General features: G+C 45.3%; 1 protein-coding gene across 5 annotated transcripts in view; it reads left to right on the top strand.

Annotated features, from left to right (window-relative positions):
- The window catches only part of LOC137423118 (choline kinase alpha), a 59,676-nt gene that overhangs the window by 12,857 nt on the left and 33,147 nt on the right, over positions 1-13,672 (top strand). For all 5 annotated transcript variants that reach the window (XM_068109948.2, XM_068109947.2, XM_068109949.2 and 2 more), the window contains one exon: positions 12,234-12,338. In XM_068109948.2, the coding sequence (XP_067966049.2) occupies positions 12,234-12,338 (105 nt within the window). The remainder of the gene's footprint in view (positions 1-12,233; positions 12,339-13,672) is intronic.

Genomic DNA, 13,672 nt, shown 5'->3' with positions numbered 1-13,672 from the left:
TAACAAAATCTAGAATAATTTCAACATAATTCCAATGAACTTTTGGTTCTAAGACATCTTGAAAAGTAAGTTCACCCCCACAAAAAAAATATTCCATATTAAATGCCAAGTCTGTATATCACAATAGCTCAAAGTTATGGATGGTTGTTGCAAAACTCGATAGATGAGTTTGTTTGGTGACGAGAACAAGCCGATTAGATATTGGGGCAGGTCCGGATGCTGATCCGGAATATCAGTGGGATACAAAACGTGTACTGTCAAAGCCTAGCGGAAGTATGCGCTCTACCGTGTGCCATTCTAGTTTTATTATGCAACATGCAGAAGGATATTCTAAGACCTAAGTCACTCGCTTTGACTTTTTGTAAAGTGTTTTGCAAATTGTTTGCATTTAACAACAACAACAACACAACATGCATTTTAAGGCCATTTTCCCTGCTAGAGCGGGGGTTAGCCTTGCGGTCCCCATGACAATCTTCTCCATCTTGCCCTATTTTCTGCATCTCTCCTTGTTAACCCCCTTGCCCGCATTTCTTCTTCCACCATCTTTAGCCAAGTCTTTCTCGGTCTTCCCCGTCCTCGACTTCCTTCTACATTTATTTCCATCACTCTTCTCAACCAGTCACTTTCATCCTTCCTCAACACATGACCAAACCATCTCAACCTGTTCCTCTTCACAGCATCAATCACAGGCTATATTCCCATCATTTTTCGCAATTCATAATTTCTCTTCCTCTCTCTCAACGATACTTCGCACATCCATCTAACCATTCGCATTTCCACCCTTTCCAACCTTCGTTGCTGCTCTACGTTCATTACCCATGTCTCGCTCCCATAAATCATAACACTTCTCACACATGCAGCATACACCTTTCCCTTCAGCTTCAACGACACTCCCCTCCTCATCAGCCCGCCACTCAGTTCCCAAAACTTATTCCATGCACATCTCACTCTTGCAACCGTTGACGAGTCTGATCCACCTTCTCCATTCAGCATGTCTCCGAGGTAGCAAAATATTTTCACACCTTCCAGCTTCACGCCGTCTCCAAGATCCAACTCAACATTTCCTCCATGTGCAGCTCCCTCTGTGCACACCTTACATTTGAATGTAGCTGCCACACTGGTTAATGACCCTCCCAGACCACTACATTTTTGATGAACTCACTCAGCGCACATTGTACATTGAATGGAGTTCACTCCGACACCCTTCCTGCACACAGCACAGGGCCACTTCCCAGTTCTTTCCACCTCACCACATGCTTTACCACTTGCCATCACCTTCGTCTTTCCGATATTCACCTTCAGACCTTTTGTCTCCATACATTCCTTCCACTTGTTCATCTTTTCCTTCAGTCCATCCATACTTTCTGCAATCAACACCAGATCATCTGCATACAACAACTCCCACGGTAAACCCTCCTTTACGTTCTGAGCCAGCACCGCCATCACAGCTACAAATAGTAGTGGACTTAGTACCGACCCCTGATGCACTCCCACCTTCACCTCAAACTCACCACTGTTCCCGTCCTTCGTCCTTACAGCTGTGCGCGCTCTTTTGTACATTGCCATCACTACTCTGATCAACCATTCCTCCACTCCTAACTTCCTCATTGCCCATGTCAATACTTTGCGTGGAACCCTATCGAATGCGTTCTCCAGATCAACAAACCCAAGAAACAACTTCTTCCTCTTCTCCATGTACTTCTCCTGCAACTGCCTCACAATAAAAGGCGCGTCTGTCATTCCTCTTCCTGGCATAAATCCAAACTGCATTTCGTCGATCTTCGCTTTCTTCCTTATCGTCCTCTCCAACACCCTTTCCAATACCTTCATTCCATGCTCCAATAACTTCATTGCTCGGTACGAGGCACACTCTAGAGGGTCACCTTTCCCCTTTTATAGAGGGACGAGGGTACTCAGTTCCCAAGCCACTGGAATGCGGCCTTCTTTCACCGCCAGATTACAGATCTCTGTCATTCTCTTCACACCCCAACTTACTGCTGCCTTCAACATATCTCCCACAACTCCCGTCGGCCCTCCCGCTTTTCTACTCTTCATTGCTTTTATCGCTTCCTCAACTTCCTTCTCAGTTATCTTCTCTGCCGGTCCTAAAACTGGGTTACTCTCTATGTTGCCATCCCATTCATTCTCTGCATTCAACAGTATTTCCATATATCTCTTCCATCTTCCTTTAATTCCATCTGGGTCCACAACGATTTGTCCCACTTCATCCTTCAAGCAACTCACCCCCATCACATCACACCTCTTTCGCTATCTGCTTTGCAATCCTGAATACTGCTCTCTGACCCTCTTCCGAATCCAAGCGTTCTCTGAACATGTTCCTACATGTCTCCTGCGCCTTTGCTACCTCTTTCTTTGCAGCCTTCTTGGCTGCCTTATAACTTTCATGCTCTGCTGTTTCTGCTCCCGTACCCTTTGCCTTCTGCCACTCCTTGAACTTCTTCCTCTTCTCGTCAATCCTCTTTCCAACTTCATCATCCCACCACCATGTTTCCGAGTGCCTCGGGGGTCCTTTTGTCCATCCACATACCTCACCAACGGCTCCCAACAGACGAGCTTTCATTGACATCCAACCACTTTCAAGCTCAACCACATCATCCTCTACCCTACTCAGCCTCTCTTTTAATGGCTCCCTTACTGTCACCTCTTTCAACCTCCACACCTTCATTCTCGGTTGGTACTTCACCCGCCGAGCTCTCCTCGCACCTTTCACCCTTATGTCGCAGACAACCAAGTGGTGCTGTGAAACAGCCTCCTCCCCCGGGATCACCTTTTGTTCCGGAGGTGCCCCCTATCTCACCTACGCACCATCAGGTAGTCAACGGTTGTCGTCGACCCACCTGACGTGTATGTAACAAGCTTATTATCCTCTTTCTGGAACTGAGTATTGCAAATCAGCTCCATCAGCAAACTCCAAAATCCTTTCACCTTCTCCATTTCTCACACCATATCCGTAACCCCCATGAACTCCCTCAAAACCATCGATACTCCTTCCCACATGTCCATTTAGGTCTCCTCCTACCACAACAACGTAATCTTTCACGTTTTCCATCAGCTTCTCTATCGCACACCAGAACTTGTCCTTCTCTTCATCGCTCCGACCAACCTGCGGAGCATATCCCGAGATGACGTTCACCAAGAGCTTTCCAATCATCATTTTCACCATCATCAACCTATCACTCACTCTAGTCACACTCACCACACTGTCTACAAACTCCTCAGAAAACAGGACACCAACACCATTCACGCCCTCCAGGCACCCTTGCCACACAAACTTGTATTTCTGTCCCTGCCTACCCTTCACCATTCTCACATCACTTCCCCTCCATCTCGTCTCTTGCACACAACATATGTCCACTCTTCTTCTGACCAATACTTCCACCACTTCTCCTGATCTCCCTGTCATTGTCCCTACATTCCATGTCCCAAACCTCAGAAACCGATCTCCACTTCGGGCTGTACCCTGCCCATATGTCGTTGTAATTGTCATGGTTCTCTTTTTTGAGGCAATGTTTTTATGGCCGGATGCCCTTCCTGACGCCAACCCTCTTAGTCGTCTCTTACGACACGCAGGGATACGGTGTACCTATTCTAATCCAGGGTAAACACTGGGAAACATTTAAAACATGGAAATTCTGGGGGGGGGGGGGGGGGGGGGGGCATCACAGCTGCGGGGGCCCGGTCAGCACCCCACCACGTCGGCCCGGTCAGCACCACACCACGTCGGCCCGGGCAGCACCACACCACGTCGGCCCGGGCAGCACCACACCACGTCGGCCCGGGCAGCACCACACCACGTCGGCCCGGGCAGCACCACACCACGTCGGCCCGGGCAGCACCACACCACGTCGGCCCGGGCAGCACCACACCACGTCGGCCCGGGCAGCACCACACCACGTCGGCCCGGGCAGCACCACACCACGTCGGCCCGGGCAGCACCACACCACGTCGGCCCGGTCAGCACCACACCACACTGGCCCGGTCAGCACCACACCACACCGGCCCGGTCAGCACCACACCACGTCTGCCCGGTCAGCACCATGGCGGCCCGGTTAGCACCACACCCTTGGAAAGGACTTCGATGCACGTCGGCCCGGTCGGCCCAGAGCCTGGCGCGAAGTCCAAGGACATCAGCACGTCATCCGAAAACAGCTCCGGTTGGTGCGAACCAGGTCCCGACACGCCCTTGCTCGCTTGGCCCCGATGAAGGCTTCGCTGGGTGTTCTCCAAACAGGGGCAAAATCGCCCAAGCCACGCTGGATTTCGGCAGCGGAAGCCTTGCTCGCTCGGTCCCGATGAAGGCCTCGCTGGGTGTTCTCCAAACAGGGGCAGAATCGCCCAAGCCGCGCTGGATTTCGGCGGCGGAAAGCAGCCACGAAGCGACTATATTCGGTCGGGCTGTAATGCGAACACCACGGCGGCCCGGTCAGCACTACACCCTTGGAAAGGACTTCGATGCTCGGATAGGGTGTCACCCGACGGGGTTCTTCGAGCAGTGTGAGGTCCCCGAAGATTTGAAACACATCTTCACACAATGTCCTCGTTACAGCAGCCCCCAAATCACGCTTTTTGCACTCTGCCCGAGAAATGGGGATCACGTGGTACAGGCTTGTGTCCAGGTCATAAAACGGGCTTACATTTTGGAACTATAAATACCACTAATGTTTTTGTACTCTCCAAGCATTCAAAGAATATTGGTACAGAGTGCTGTATTAACACACGAGGAGAAAGTGGTGCATTTTCATAATGCTGTTTGCACTTAACAGCATTATGAAAATGCACCACTTTCTCCTCGTGTGTTAATACAGCACTCTGTACCAATATTCTTTGAATGCTTGGAGAGTACAAAAACATTAGTGGTATTTATAGTTCCATAAAGTTAAGCCCGTTTTGTCTGTAATTTTCGTGCAATGAAGATAAATCAGTGCGAATTAAAGGATCGATTTTTCTCCATAGTCCAGTTAAATTTGGCCAGGAAATAGGAGAGGAAAGAACTGGAAATGTGAAAGATTTTTGTTTCCTGACTATATAAACACGTTTCCACTGTATAATTAAGCTATCACTCTTCTTGTGAAAACACAATTGCCCTTTCAAAATTGTATAACAACATTGTATAACTGTCCACTGGGCTTGACTCGGGAAAAAAAAAAATCAATCTGAGTGAGGTGCCCAGTGTTTCTTCATGGCTGTTCTTCATAAACTCGTGTTGTTTTTTTCATTTCCACAAAAAATGTTGAAGGTGGTGCATCTAGGTTTGCACAAATGAACATGGTAAAAGTATGCTCTTTTGTGTAAACCGAGTGCAGGCAGGGGTGAAGGCTGAATGTGTACAGGCTGTAGTGAGGGCGGAATGTGTAGGGGCTGGAGTGAGGGTAGGGCTTGTACGGGCTGGAGTGAGGGCGGAGCATGTGCGGGCTGGGGTGAAGGCGGAGCGTGTATGGGCTGGGGTGATGGTGGAATGTGTTGGGGCCGGGGTGAGGACGGAGCATGTAGGGGCTGGGATGAGGGCAGAGCGTGTATGGGTTGGGGTGAGGGCGGAGTGTGTACGGGCTGGGGTGAGGGCGGAGTGTGTACGGGCTGGGGTGAGGGCGGAGTGTGTACGGGCTGGGGTGAGGGCGGAGTGTGTACGGGCTGGGGTGAGGGCGGAGCGTGTACGGGCTGGGGTGAGGGTGGAGCGCCTACGGGCTGGGGCGAGGACGGAGCATGTACGGGTAGGGAGGGGCGAGGGCAGAGTGTTTACGGGCAGGAGCAATGGTGGAGCATGTATGGTCAGGGGCAAGAGCGGAGCATGTCCGGGCAACGGCGAGGGTGTAGTGTTTAAGGGCAGGAGCGAGGGTGGAGCGTGTACAGGCAGAGATACATGCAGGGCGAGTGCGGGCAGGGGTGTGTACGGAGCAGATGTTCACAGTTTTTTTTGTGTGCCCCACACCCTCAACATGTTGGGACAAACATAATTACTGATACCAACTCTCTCTTCCTCGTATGCAGAGATTTATGCTGTCATTATCACAATTTTCCTGCGAGATGGTACCTCCCAACCATCCATGCCATATCACAGTAGGATTGAAATGAAAGGAACGTTATATATTTTATATTTTAAAGCAGGAGTGTGTCCGTCCATCCATCTCTGAACTATTCCCTCAGTTTTGGAGAAAGCTTCTGTGGATCGTTTTGGGGTCCCAGTGGTTTTGCCATTGTATAGAAACATTACCCACTTTCTGGTGAGGTTAGCTAGTTTTTTTTTTTTTTTTTGCCCGAGTCCTTCATGAACTGGCTGTCGATGCCTGATGTTCGACTAATGGTGTCACAGGAATGTGCAATTTATTCGTCCCCCTCCGGATCACATCGGTAGGGGAACATGTATTGCAAAGCAAATCGGCAATCTCGCTGTTGTTGGCTCATGGTTCGGCGTTCGCCATCTCTGCATTGTCTGTTTGCATTTGGGCTCCCACTGCAGCACGGGTACCGTGTGTGTGCGTGCGTGCGTGCGTGCGTGCGTGCGTGCGCGCGCGCGCGTGCGTGATATTTACAGTCACGTGAAAAAGTAAGTAGACCCCATGTAAAGTTTTGACTTTTTCAACATATTTCAACATACAGCTATTTGATCTTCATTTCAACAATATTGATAGATAAAGGTGATATAATATAACAAATATCATGAAACATTTACATTTTGTAGTCCATTGTATAATTTAAATAAACATAAATGCAAATTTCGCATGTGGAAAAAGTAAGTACACCCCTGCATTTATCACTACTTCAAATACCTAAAATTAGAATCAGGTGCATCAGCTCAGGTGCAAATAATTAGAACATCGTCAGAGAGGATCTTGGAGGAACCTGCCATATTTAAACCTCAGACATTTCGTTTGGTTTGCTCTTTGTTGTTGAAGTGTGCGGCGTCACCATACTTAGATCAAAAGAGCTCTCTGAGGCCTTCAGAAAGAAGGTTAGAGATGCCGACGAGTCTGGGAAGGGATTTAAAAAGATCTCCAAACAATTATTGAAGACCATAGAATTATAACCAGGCTAAGTCACTTTTTTTTTTTTTTTCCCCCCGTTTTTCACATTTTTCAAAATATTTTTCACGTTTTTCTCGAAATGACTAAAATGTGACTTAGCCTGGTTATAATTCTATGGTCTTCAATTTGAAATCAATCATTCGACTGTCCGGAAGATCATCTACAAGTGGAGAAGATTCCAAACAACTGCCAACTTGTTCAGGCCAGGCCGCCCCAGCAAGTTCAGCCCGAGAGCAGACCGCAAGATGCTGAAAGAAGTCTCAAAGAACCCCAGATTGTCATCACGGGACCTACAGGTAGCTCTTGCCACTGTTGATGTCAAAGTGCACGAGTCTCCCATTTGAAAGAGGCTGCACAAATTTGATCTACATGGGAGGTGTGCTAGGAGGAAACCTTTGCTGTCCAGAAAGAGCATCAGGGCAAGACTAAAGTTTGCCAATGAACACTAGGCAAAGACCAGCACTTCTGGAACAATGTGCTCTGGACAGACGAGTCAAACATGGAGCTATTTGGCCACAGTACCAGAAGACATGTTTGGCGAAAACCAAAGACAGCATTTGACCACAAGAACCTGATACCAACTGTAAAGCATGGTGGTGGAAATATTATGGTTTGGGGCAGCTTTGCTGCATCAGGGTCTGGGCAGCTCACATCATAGAATCCACTATGAATTCTTCATTGTACCAGAGGGTGCTTGAGGATAATGTGAGGCCATCTGTCGGAAAGTTGAAGCTCAACCGAAGGTAGACCTTGCAACATGACAATGACCTTAAACATACCAGTAAATCCACCAAGGAATGGCTGAAAAGAAAGAAATGGAGGGTTCTGGAATGGCCAAGTCAAAGCCGGATCTAAATCGCATCGAGATGTTGTGGGGGGATTTGAAATGAGCTGTGCATGCACGAAACCCCTCAAACATCGCACAGCTGCAAGAATTCTGCATGGAGGATTGGGCAAAAATTTCTCCCAGTCGATTTTAGAGACTGGTAGACAGTTGTAAGAAACGCCTACTTGAGGTTGTTTCTGCCAAAGGGGGCAATACCACCTATTAGAGCTAAGGGTGTACTTACTTTTTCCACATGTGAAATTTGCATTTATGTTTATTTAAATTATACAATGGACTACAAAATGTAAATGTTTCATGATATTTGTTATATCATATCACCTTTATCTATCAATATTGTTGAAATGAAGATCAAATAGCTGTATGTTGAAATATGTTCAAAAAGTCAAAACTTTACATGGGGTGTACTTACTTTTTCACATGACTGTATATGTTTCGGGTGTTTAACCCTTTGTTGGAATATTGACCTACGAAGGGTTAACACCAAAAATGTGAGCTTCTCCTCGCATCCCATGGCGGTGAGGCATACTTGGATCAAAATTCTGTCGATTCCATCCTTCTTACCACGACTCTGCCGACGCAGAACGACACGAGCCTTCTCCATTCCCTCTGTCTTTATCCCTCCCCTCCCTCCCAGAACTCCAAATGGTTCCACCTTCCTCCAATTCCTTTTCATGCATGCATTAATCATACATATATGGCCCCTCCGGATCACTCGTCAAATGGCCAATCAATTTCAACAAAATATAGGATTAGCCAAACCAATAATTTGAATGAAGCAAACGTGATAGGAAACAGAACTCTAAAGGTTCACAGAGTGGGTAAGTACAGAGCTCATTTCTCACTGTTCCAGCACAACCACCTTTGGATGCCCACCATTAACTTAAGTGGAAGGATGTCTGCAGTCGCTTGTGGTGGTGCCACCACTGTCCTTTAGGAGCCTTTCGTGGGACATTGGTTCCATTGCAAGGTCTTGGGGCAGGCTGCCAGATTGGTGGTGGGGAGAATTATGGGTATTTCGTGGTTCTTTCTGCCTTATGGGTTGTATTCTTGGTTCTGCAGCGCCTGATAGATGGTACCATCAGTCTCTATTCCCACAGGCTTGCTGCTAGAAAGTTAGGGGTTCTAACCCAGATGTAACACCCTGGGAGGCTACCTCATCATCTGGCGCATAATCGTGGGCCCCCTTCTCAGCCAGTTGTTAGGGTTGGGGTTCCCTTCACGATGGGAGCTGCATCAAACATGGCTTTCCAGGAGGCCCTTCCGAGACCACTAATTTGTACTGCTGGTGTCATCTAGAACGCTCCTTGTTTGTCTGCAAAGTTCATTGAAGCCCCTCACCCCTCTTTATTTTACAGTGGGTCAATCATCCTAAGCACCCCATCCTGATTACACTTTGCCATCTTCTTTCTTCGCATTTCCACCCAGGGAGTCCCTCTTGGTTTTTGCACTTGACCCTTTCTTCCACTGTGGTGTTAATTAAAACAAAAAATACAATCCAGTAATATTAGAGGATGCGTTTAAACATGAACAAAGCTGATATTCTAGGTGCCCCCACCTTTTGGGTGGTATGAGGAATAGATCTGTGTTATATGAAAGCTAAATGTTGAAAGTTTAAAAAAAAAAAAATATTGCGTACACAAACCAAGTTACCGAGATGGTTGCCATGGCAACATAATTCGGGCAAACACAGCCGTGATCTAATCAAGTTGAGATAATGTAACGAGGAATAGTTATCTACAATATGGGCCTGGTGTTGGCTTATTGGTTAAGGTCTTGTGTTGAAGCCCCTGTCGTAGCATTGAATTAACACCAGGCAGGTTGACTGTCTCAGTTAAGAACCAGTGGCAGTGGATTTGTTATCGTTTCCATTGTTATTATAATGCATTGTTGACATCTATTGTCAGCACATTATTATTGTGGTATTTCAATGAACTTTTTTTGAATGCATTTTAATAGAGATAAATGGGCCCAGGTTGTAATATTTTATTCTCCTCTATTTTAATCGATCTTTCGTATGTCAATGACCAATTATTGGACAATGGGGGTGGAAGCAAGTGCTGAAGATAAACAAGAGTTAAATAAATAATAAAGATCATGGCTGGATATGGAAGACAACAGGACATGGTGGTTGCCACCATCTTGTATAACGTAGGTTTCTATAGGTGAGAAAATAAAAATGGAATAGCTGTAAAGATGAGTTTTTTGTCCCTGCTACTCCGACAAAGTCAGAGACAGGGGACATTGAAATGAGCTCCGTCCGACCGACCGATCATCCTTCCATGTACGTGAAATTTCATCAACCATTGAATATTTAGTTTTCATATTGTAGATCTTATCTGTCTGTCTGTCTGTCTGTCACTCGCCTACAGGTCACAATTCTAAACCGATCGTCATTAAAATTCACGAAGTTGTAGAGGCCGGCAAAATGAGTACCAGCTATCTGATAAGGGGGGCAATGCATCAGCAGCACAGCCGCACCCCCAGAAAAAATGATAGTCTGGCATGCACAGGCTGCATAAAAATATATAAAGAAGAAGAGTTCATGCAGAGCACGATACTTACAAAATCTACCCTCTCCCCTCAAAAAGGTTGCCATGGATACATCAAATTGTCCATTTCATTAATATTGACGATCTTAATCAAATTGATATACTGTATGTGGGAAAATTACATGCCCAGAGCAGGAAGGAATCAAACCCATGTCCTCTGGAAAAATGTACTAGTGCTGTGCCATCTGAGCCATCTGGGCGACCCTGACTGAGCATGCAATTTTCCCACACAAAGAATTGCCACTCTTTCCGTCAATGCTTCCGGGGCACTCGCTGCCAACCACAGGAGCACCAACGGCCTGAACACGAGAGGGTCTTCCTCCAATGGGGGGGACAAATCCATTCCTCTATTATAAACACTACCGGCGGCATAGTGAGCAATTGCATTCATGAATAGGATTACATTTAATTTAATTAATCAATTATTACAATTATTTCATTAATTAATTTTCACACATATATCAATTTAATGATTTAATCCTGTTCATTAATCTCATCTTAATCAAAGCTTGGGTCAATCGGGTTTAAAATGACGATTTTTCAAATTAAAATTGATATTAGAAGTTTCTTTAACCTTTTGACCTGAAAAATAGTTGGTTTCCCAATTCAGTGATGCACTAAACAATTGCTATTTAATTTTCAAGTCAGATGAAAATTGAGGATTTTAGAAGTTTGACCTTTGACATTTTGACCTCAAACATAGTTGGTTTCCCAATTTAGTGACAATATGCAAATGGCGTTTAATTTTCAAGTCAAGCAGATGAAAAATGACAATTTTTAAAATTTGACCTGCAGATGACCTTTGACGTCAAAATCAATAGGTTTCTCAATTGTGCCGACCTCTACAACTTCGTGAAGTTTCATGACGATCGGTTTAGAATTGTGACCTGTAGGCGAGTGACAAACAGATAAGATCTACAATATGAAAGCTAAATATTCAATGGTTTATGAAATTTCACGTACATGGAAGGATGATCAGTCGGTCGGACGGAGCTCATTTCAATGTCTCCTGTCTCTGACTTTGTCGGAGGAGCAGGGACAAAAAGCTCATCTTTACAGCTATTCCATTTTTATTTTCTCACCTATAGAAACCTACGTTGTTCAAGATGGTGGCAACCACCATGTCCTGTTGTCTTCCATATCTAGCCATGATCTTTATTATTTATTTAACTCTTGTTTATCTTCAGCACCTTTTTTTTATTTTTTTTATATCTTCAGCACTTGCTTCCACCCCCATTCCGGTCAGTCTGTCAGTCTGTCCGTCCGTCCGTCCATCACGCAAAGAACAGTTTTCCGGACTTTTTTTCTAAACTCTTAATGCTAATGATTTCAAACTTGGTACATGGTTTCCTCATGATAAGTTACAGGTCAAGTTCGAACTTCACGACGTTTCGATCATTTTTTGACAAAGTTATGGCACTTTGAACTTTGGGAATGTCCCCAACAGTTTTCCGGACGACAGACTGCCGGTAGGGGACATGTATTGCAGCGCAATACTCAGAATGCTTGTTCTTGTGGTATTTCAGTGAACTTTTTTTGAATGCATGTTAATGGAGATAAATGGGCCCAGGTTGTAATATTTTATTCTCCTCTATTTTAATCGATCTTTCCTATGTCAATGACCATCCGGTGATGTCAACAATGCATTATAATAATATTGGAAACGATGACAAATCCACTGCCACTGGTTCTTCACTTCGCCAGGGGTTTGCCATTTGCGATTTTTCCTCGTTCTTTGCCATTTAGCATTTTGTTTCTCAAGTGCAGCTTGCCACACAGGATGGCGTGCCTTCGCAGGTATCTGCACAAGGTTATGGAGCTGAAGTTTGCGCAGGGAATTCAGGAACAAATACTACAGAAGATCCAAGGCATCAACCTTCCTCAGGAACTACAAGCCTTGCAGTAAGTAATTAAGGTGTCGCACGTAGTGTTATTATTAGTCCCCTACCGGTGTACACCGGAGGGGACTATAGGTTTGCACGCCGTCCCTCTGTCCGTCCGTCAGTCCGTCAGTCCATCACGCAAAGAACAGTTTTCCGGACTTTTTTTCTAAACGCTTAATGCTACTGATTTCAAACTTGGCACATCGTTTCCTCATGACAAGTTACAGATCAGGTTCGAACTTCACGACGTTTCGATCATTTCTGACAAAGTTATGGCACTTTGAATTTTGGGAATTCTGATAATTCTGATGATCCTTAACTCAGTGCCATTTTAAGTTTTGATTTCCTTTAAAAAATATTTTCTCTGCAATAATAGGACCGATTGAGATCAAATTTTCACCATAGGAGGGACTCGGTCTGTAGAATATTTTAATGGTAATTATGACGTCACAGGTCACGTGGTTCGGGCGCCATATTGTTTTTCGTGAAAACACGAAAACCCCTTTTTCTCTGCAACGGCTGAACAGATCGAGGCCAAACTTTTCAGGCGGAATCGCATACCCATGACGAACAAAAAAGTCAGCGAGCATGACATCATGCGTCACATGGTTTCAGAGTTATGACGTTTTTAAGCATGAATCTTTAAAACAGAGCCCCTCCCTCATTTTTGATCCAAATCGAGGGGAATCTTCACAGATCTGTTCCGCACGTCAGTCTACTAAAATGTCCTTTTGGAATTTGCGATAGCTCACTTGGTTTGGCAGATATCGTTAATTAAACGAAAATATTTCAAAAATGGATATCTCTTGAATCGCTTTATTGATCGACGTGAAACTTCATACTATAGTAGACGTCATGAAGAGTAACAAGTTTGCAAAATTTCAAGATGATTGGATGTACGGTCTGGAAGCTAGACGTTGTTATTGCGTGAAGAAGAAGAGGCGTCAAGTGTGAGGATTTAATTATTTATCACATGTACAGACTGAAAGCATCGTTGGACACGACCTGTCGCAGTCATTTTAACCTCAAATAAAATTCTAATTTAAGATTTGTCAATAGCTGAGGTATATTAACAAACGAATAAAACAGATTTGGTCAAATTCTGACTTTTTAAACTCGATCGCATTTGACAGAGTTGTGACAAGCTGAGGAAGAAGAAACCTCGCATTGGTTTCTCCAATATGCCATAAAAAAAATGGATATCTCTCGAATCGCTAGTACCTCAGACCGTGAGTTGTTAATAATTTATATAATTCACACAGTGCAATACGTGCAGGCCGCTCCACGGAGCGACCTTGTGGGCTTATCAACGAGGCAAGGCATGACACACGTGTCTCACCATACCTCAGATCA

Source organism: Myxine glutinosa, chromosome 3 (assembly GCF_964187855.1).
Source record: "Myxine glutinosa chromosome 3, kmMyxGlut1.1, whole genome shotgun sequence".
NCBI lineage: Eukaryota > Metazoa > Chordata > Myxini > Myxiniformes > Myxinidae > Myxine > Myxine glutinosa.
Note: the sequence above shows the minus strand (reverse complement) of the source record. Positions and strands in the feature narration are given on the sequence as shown.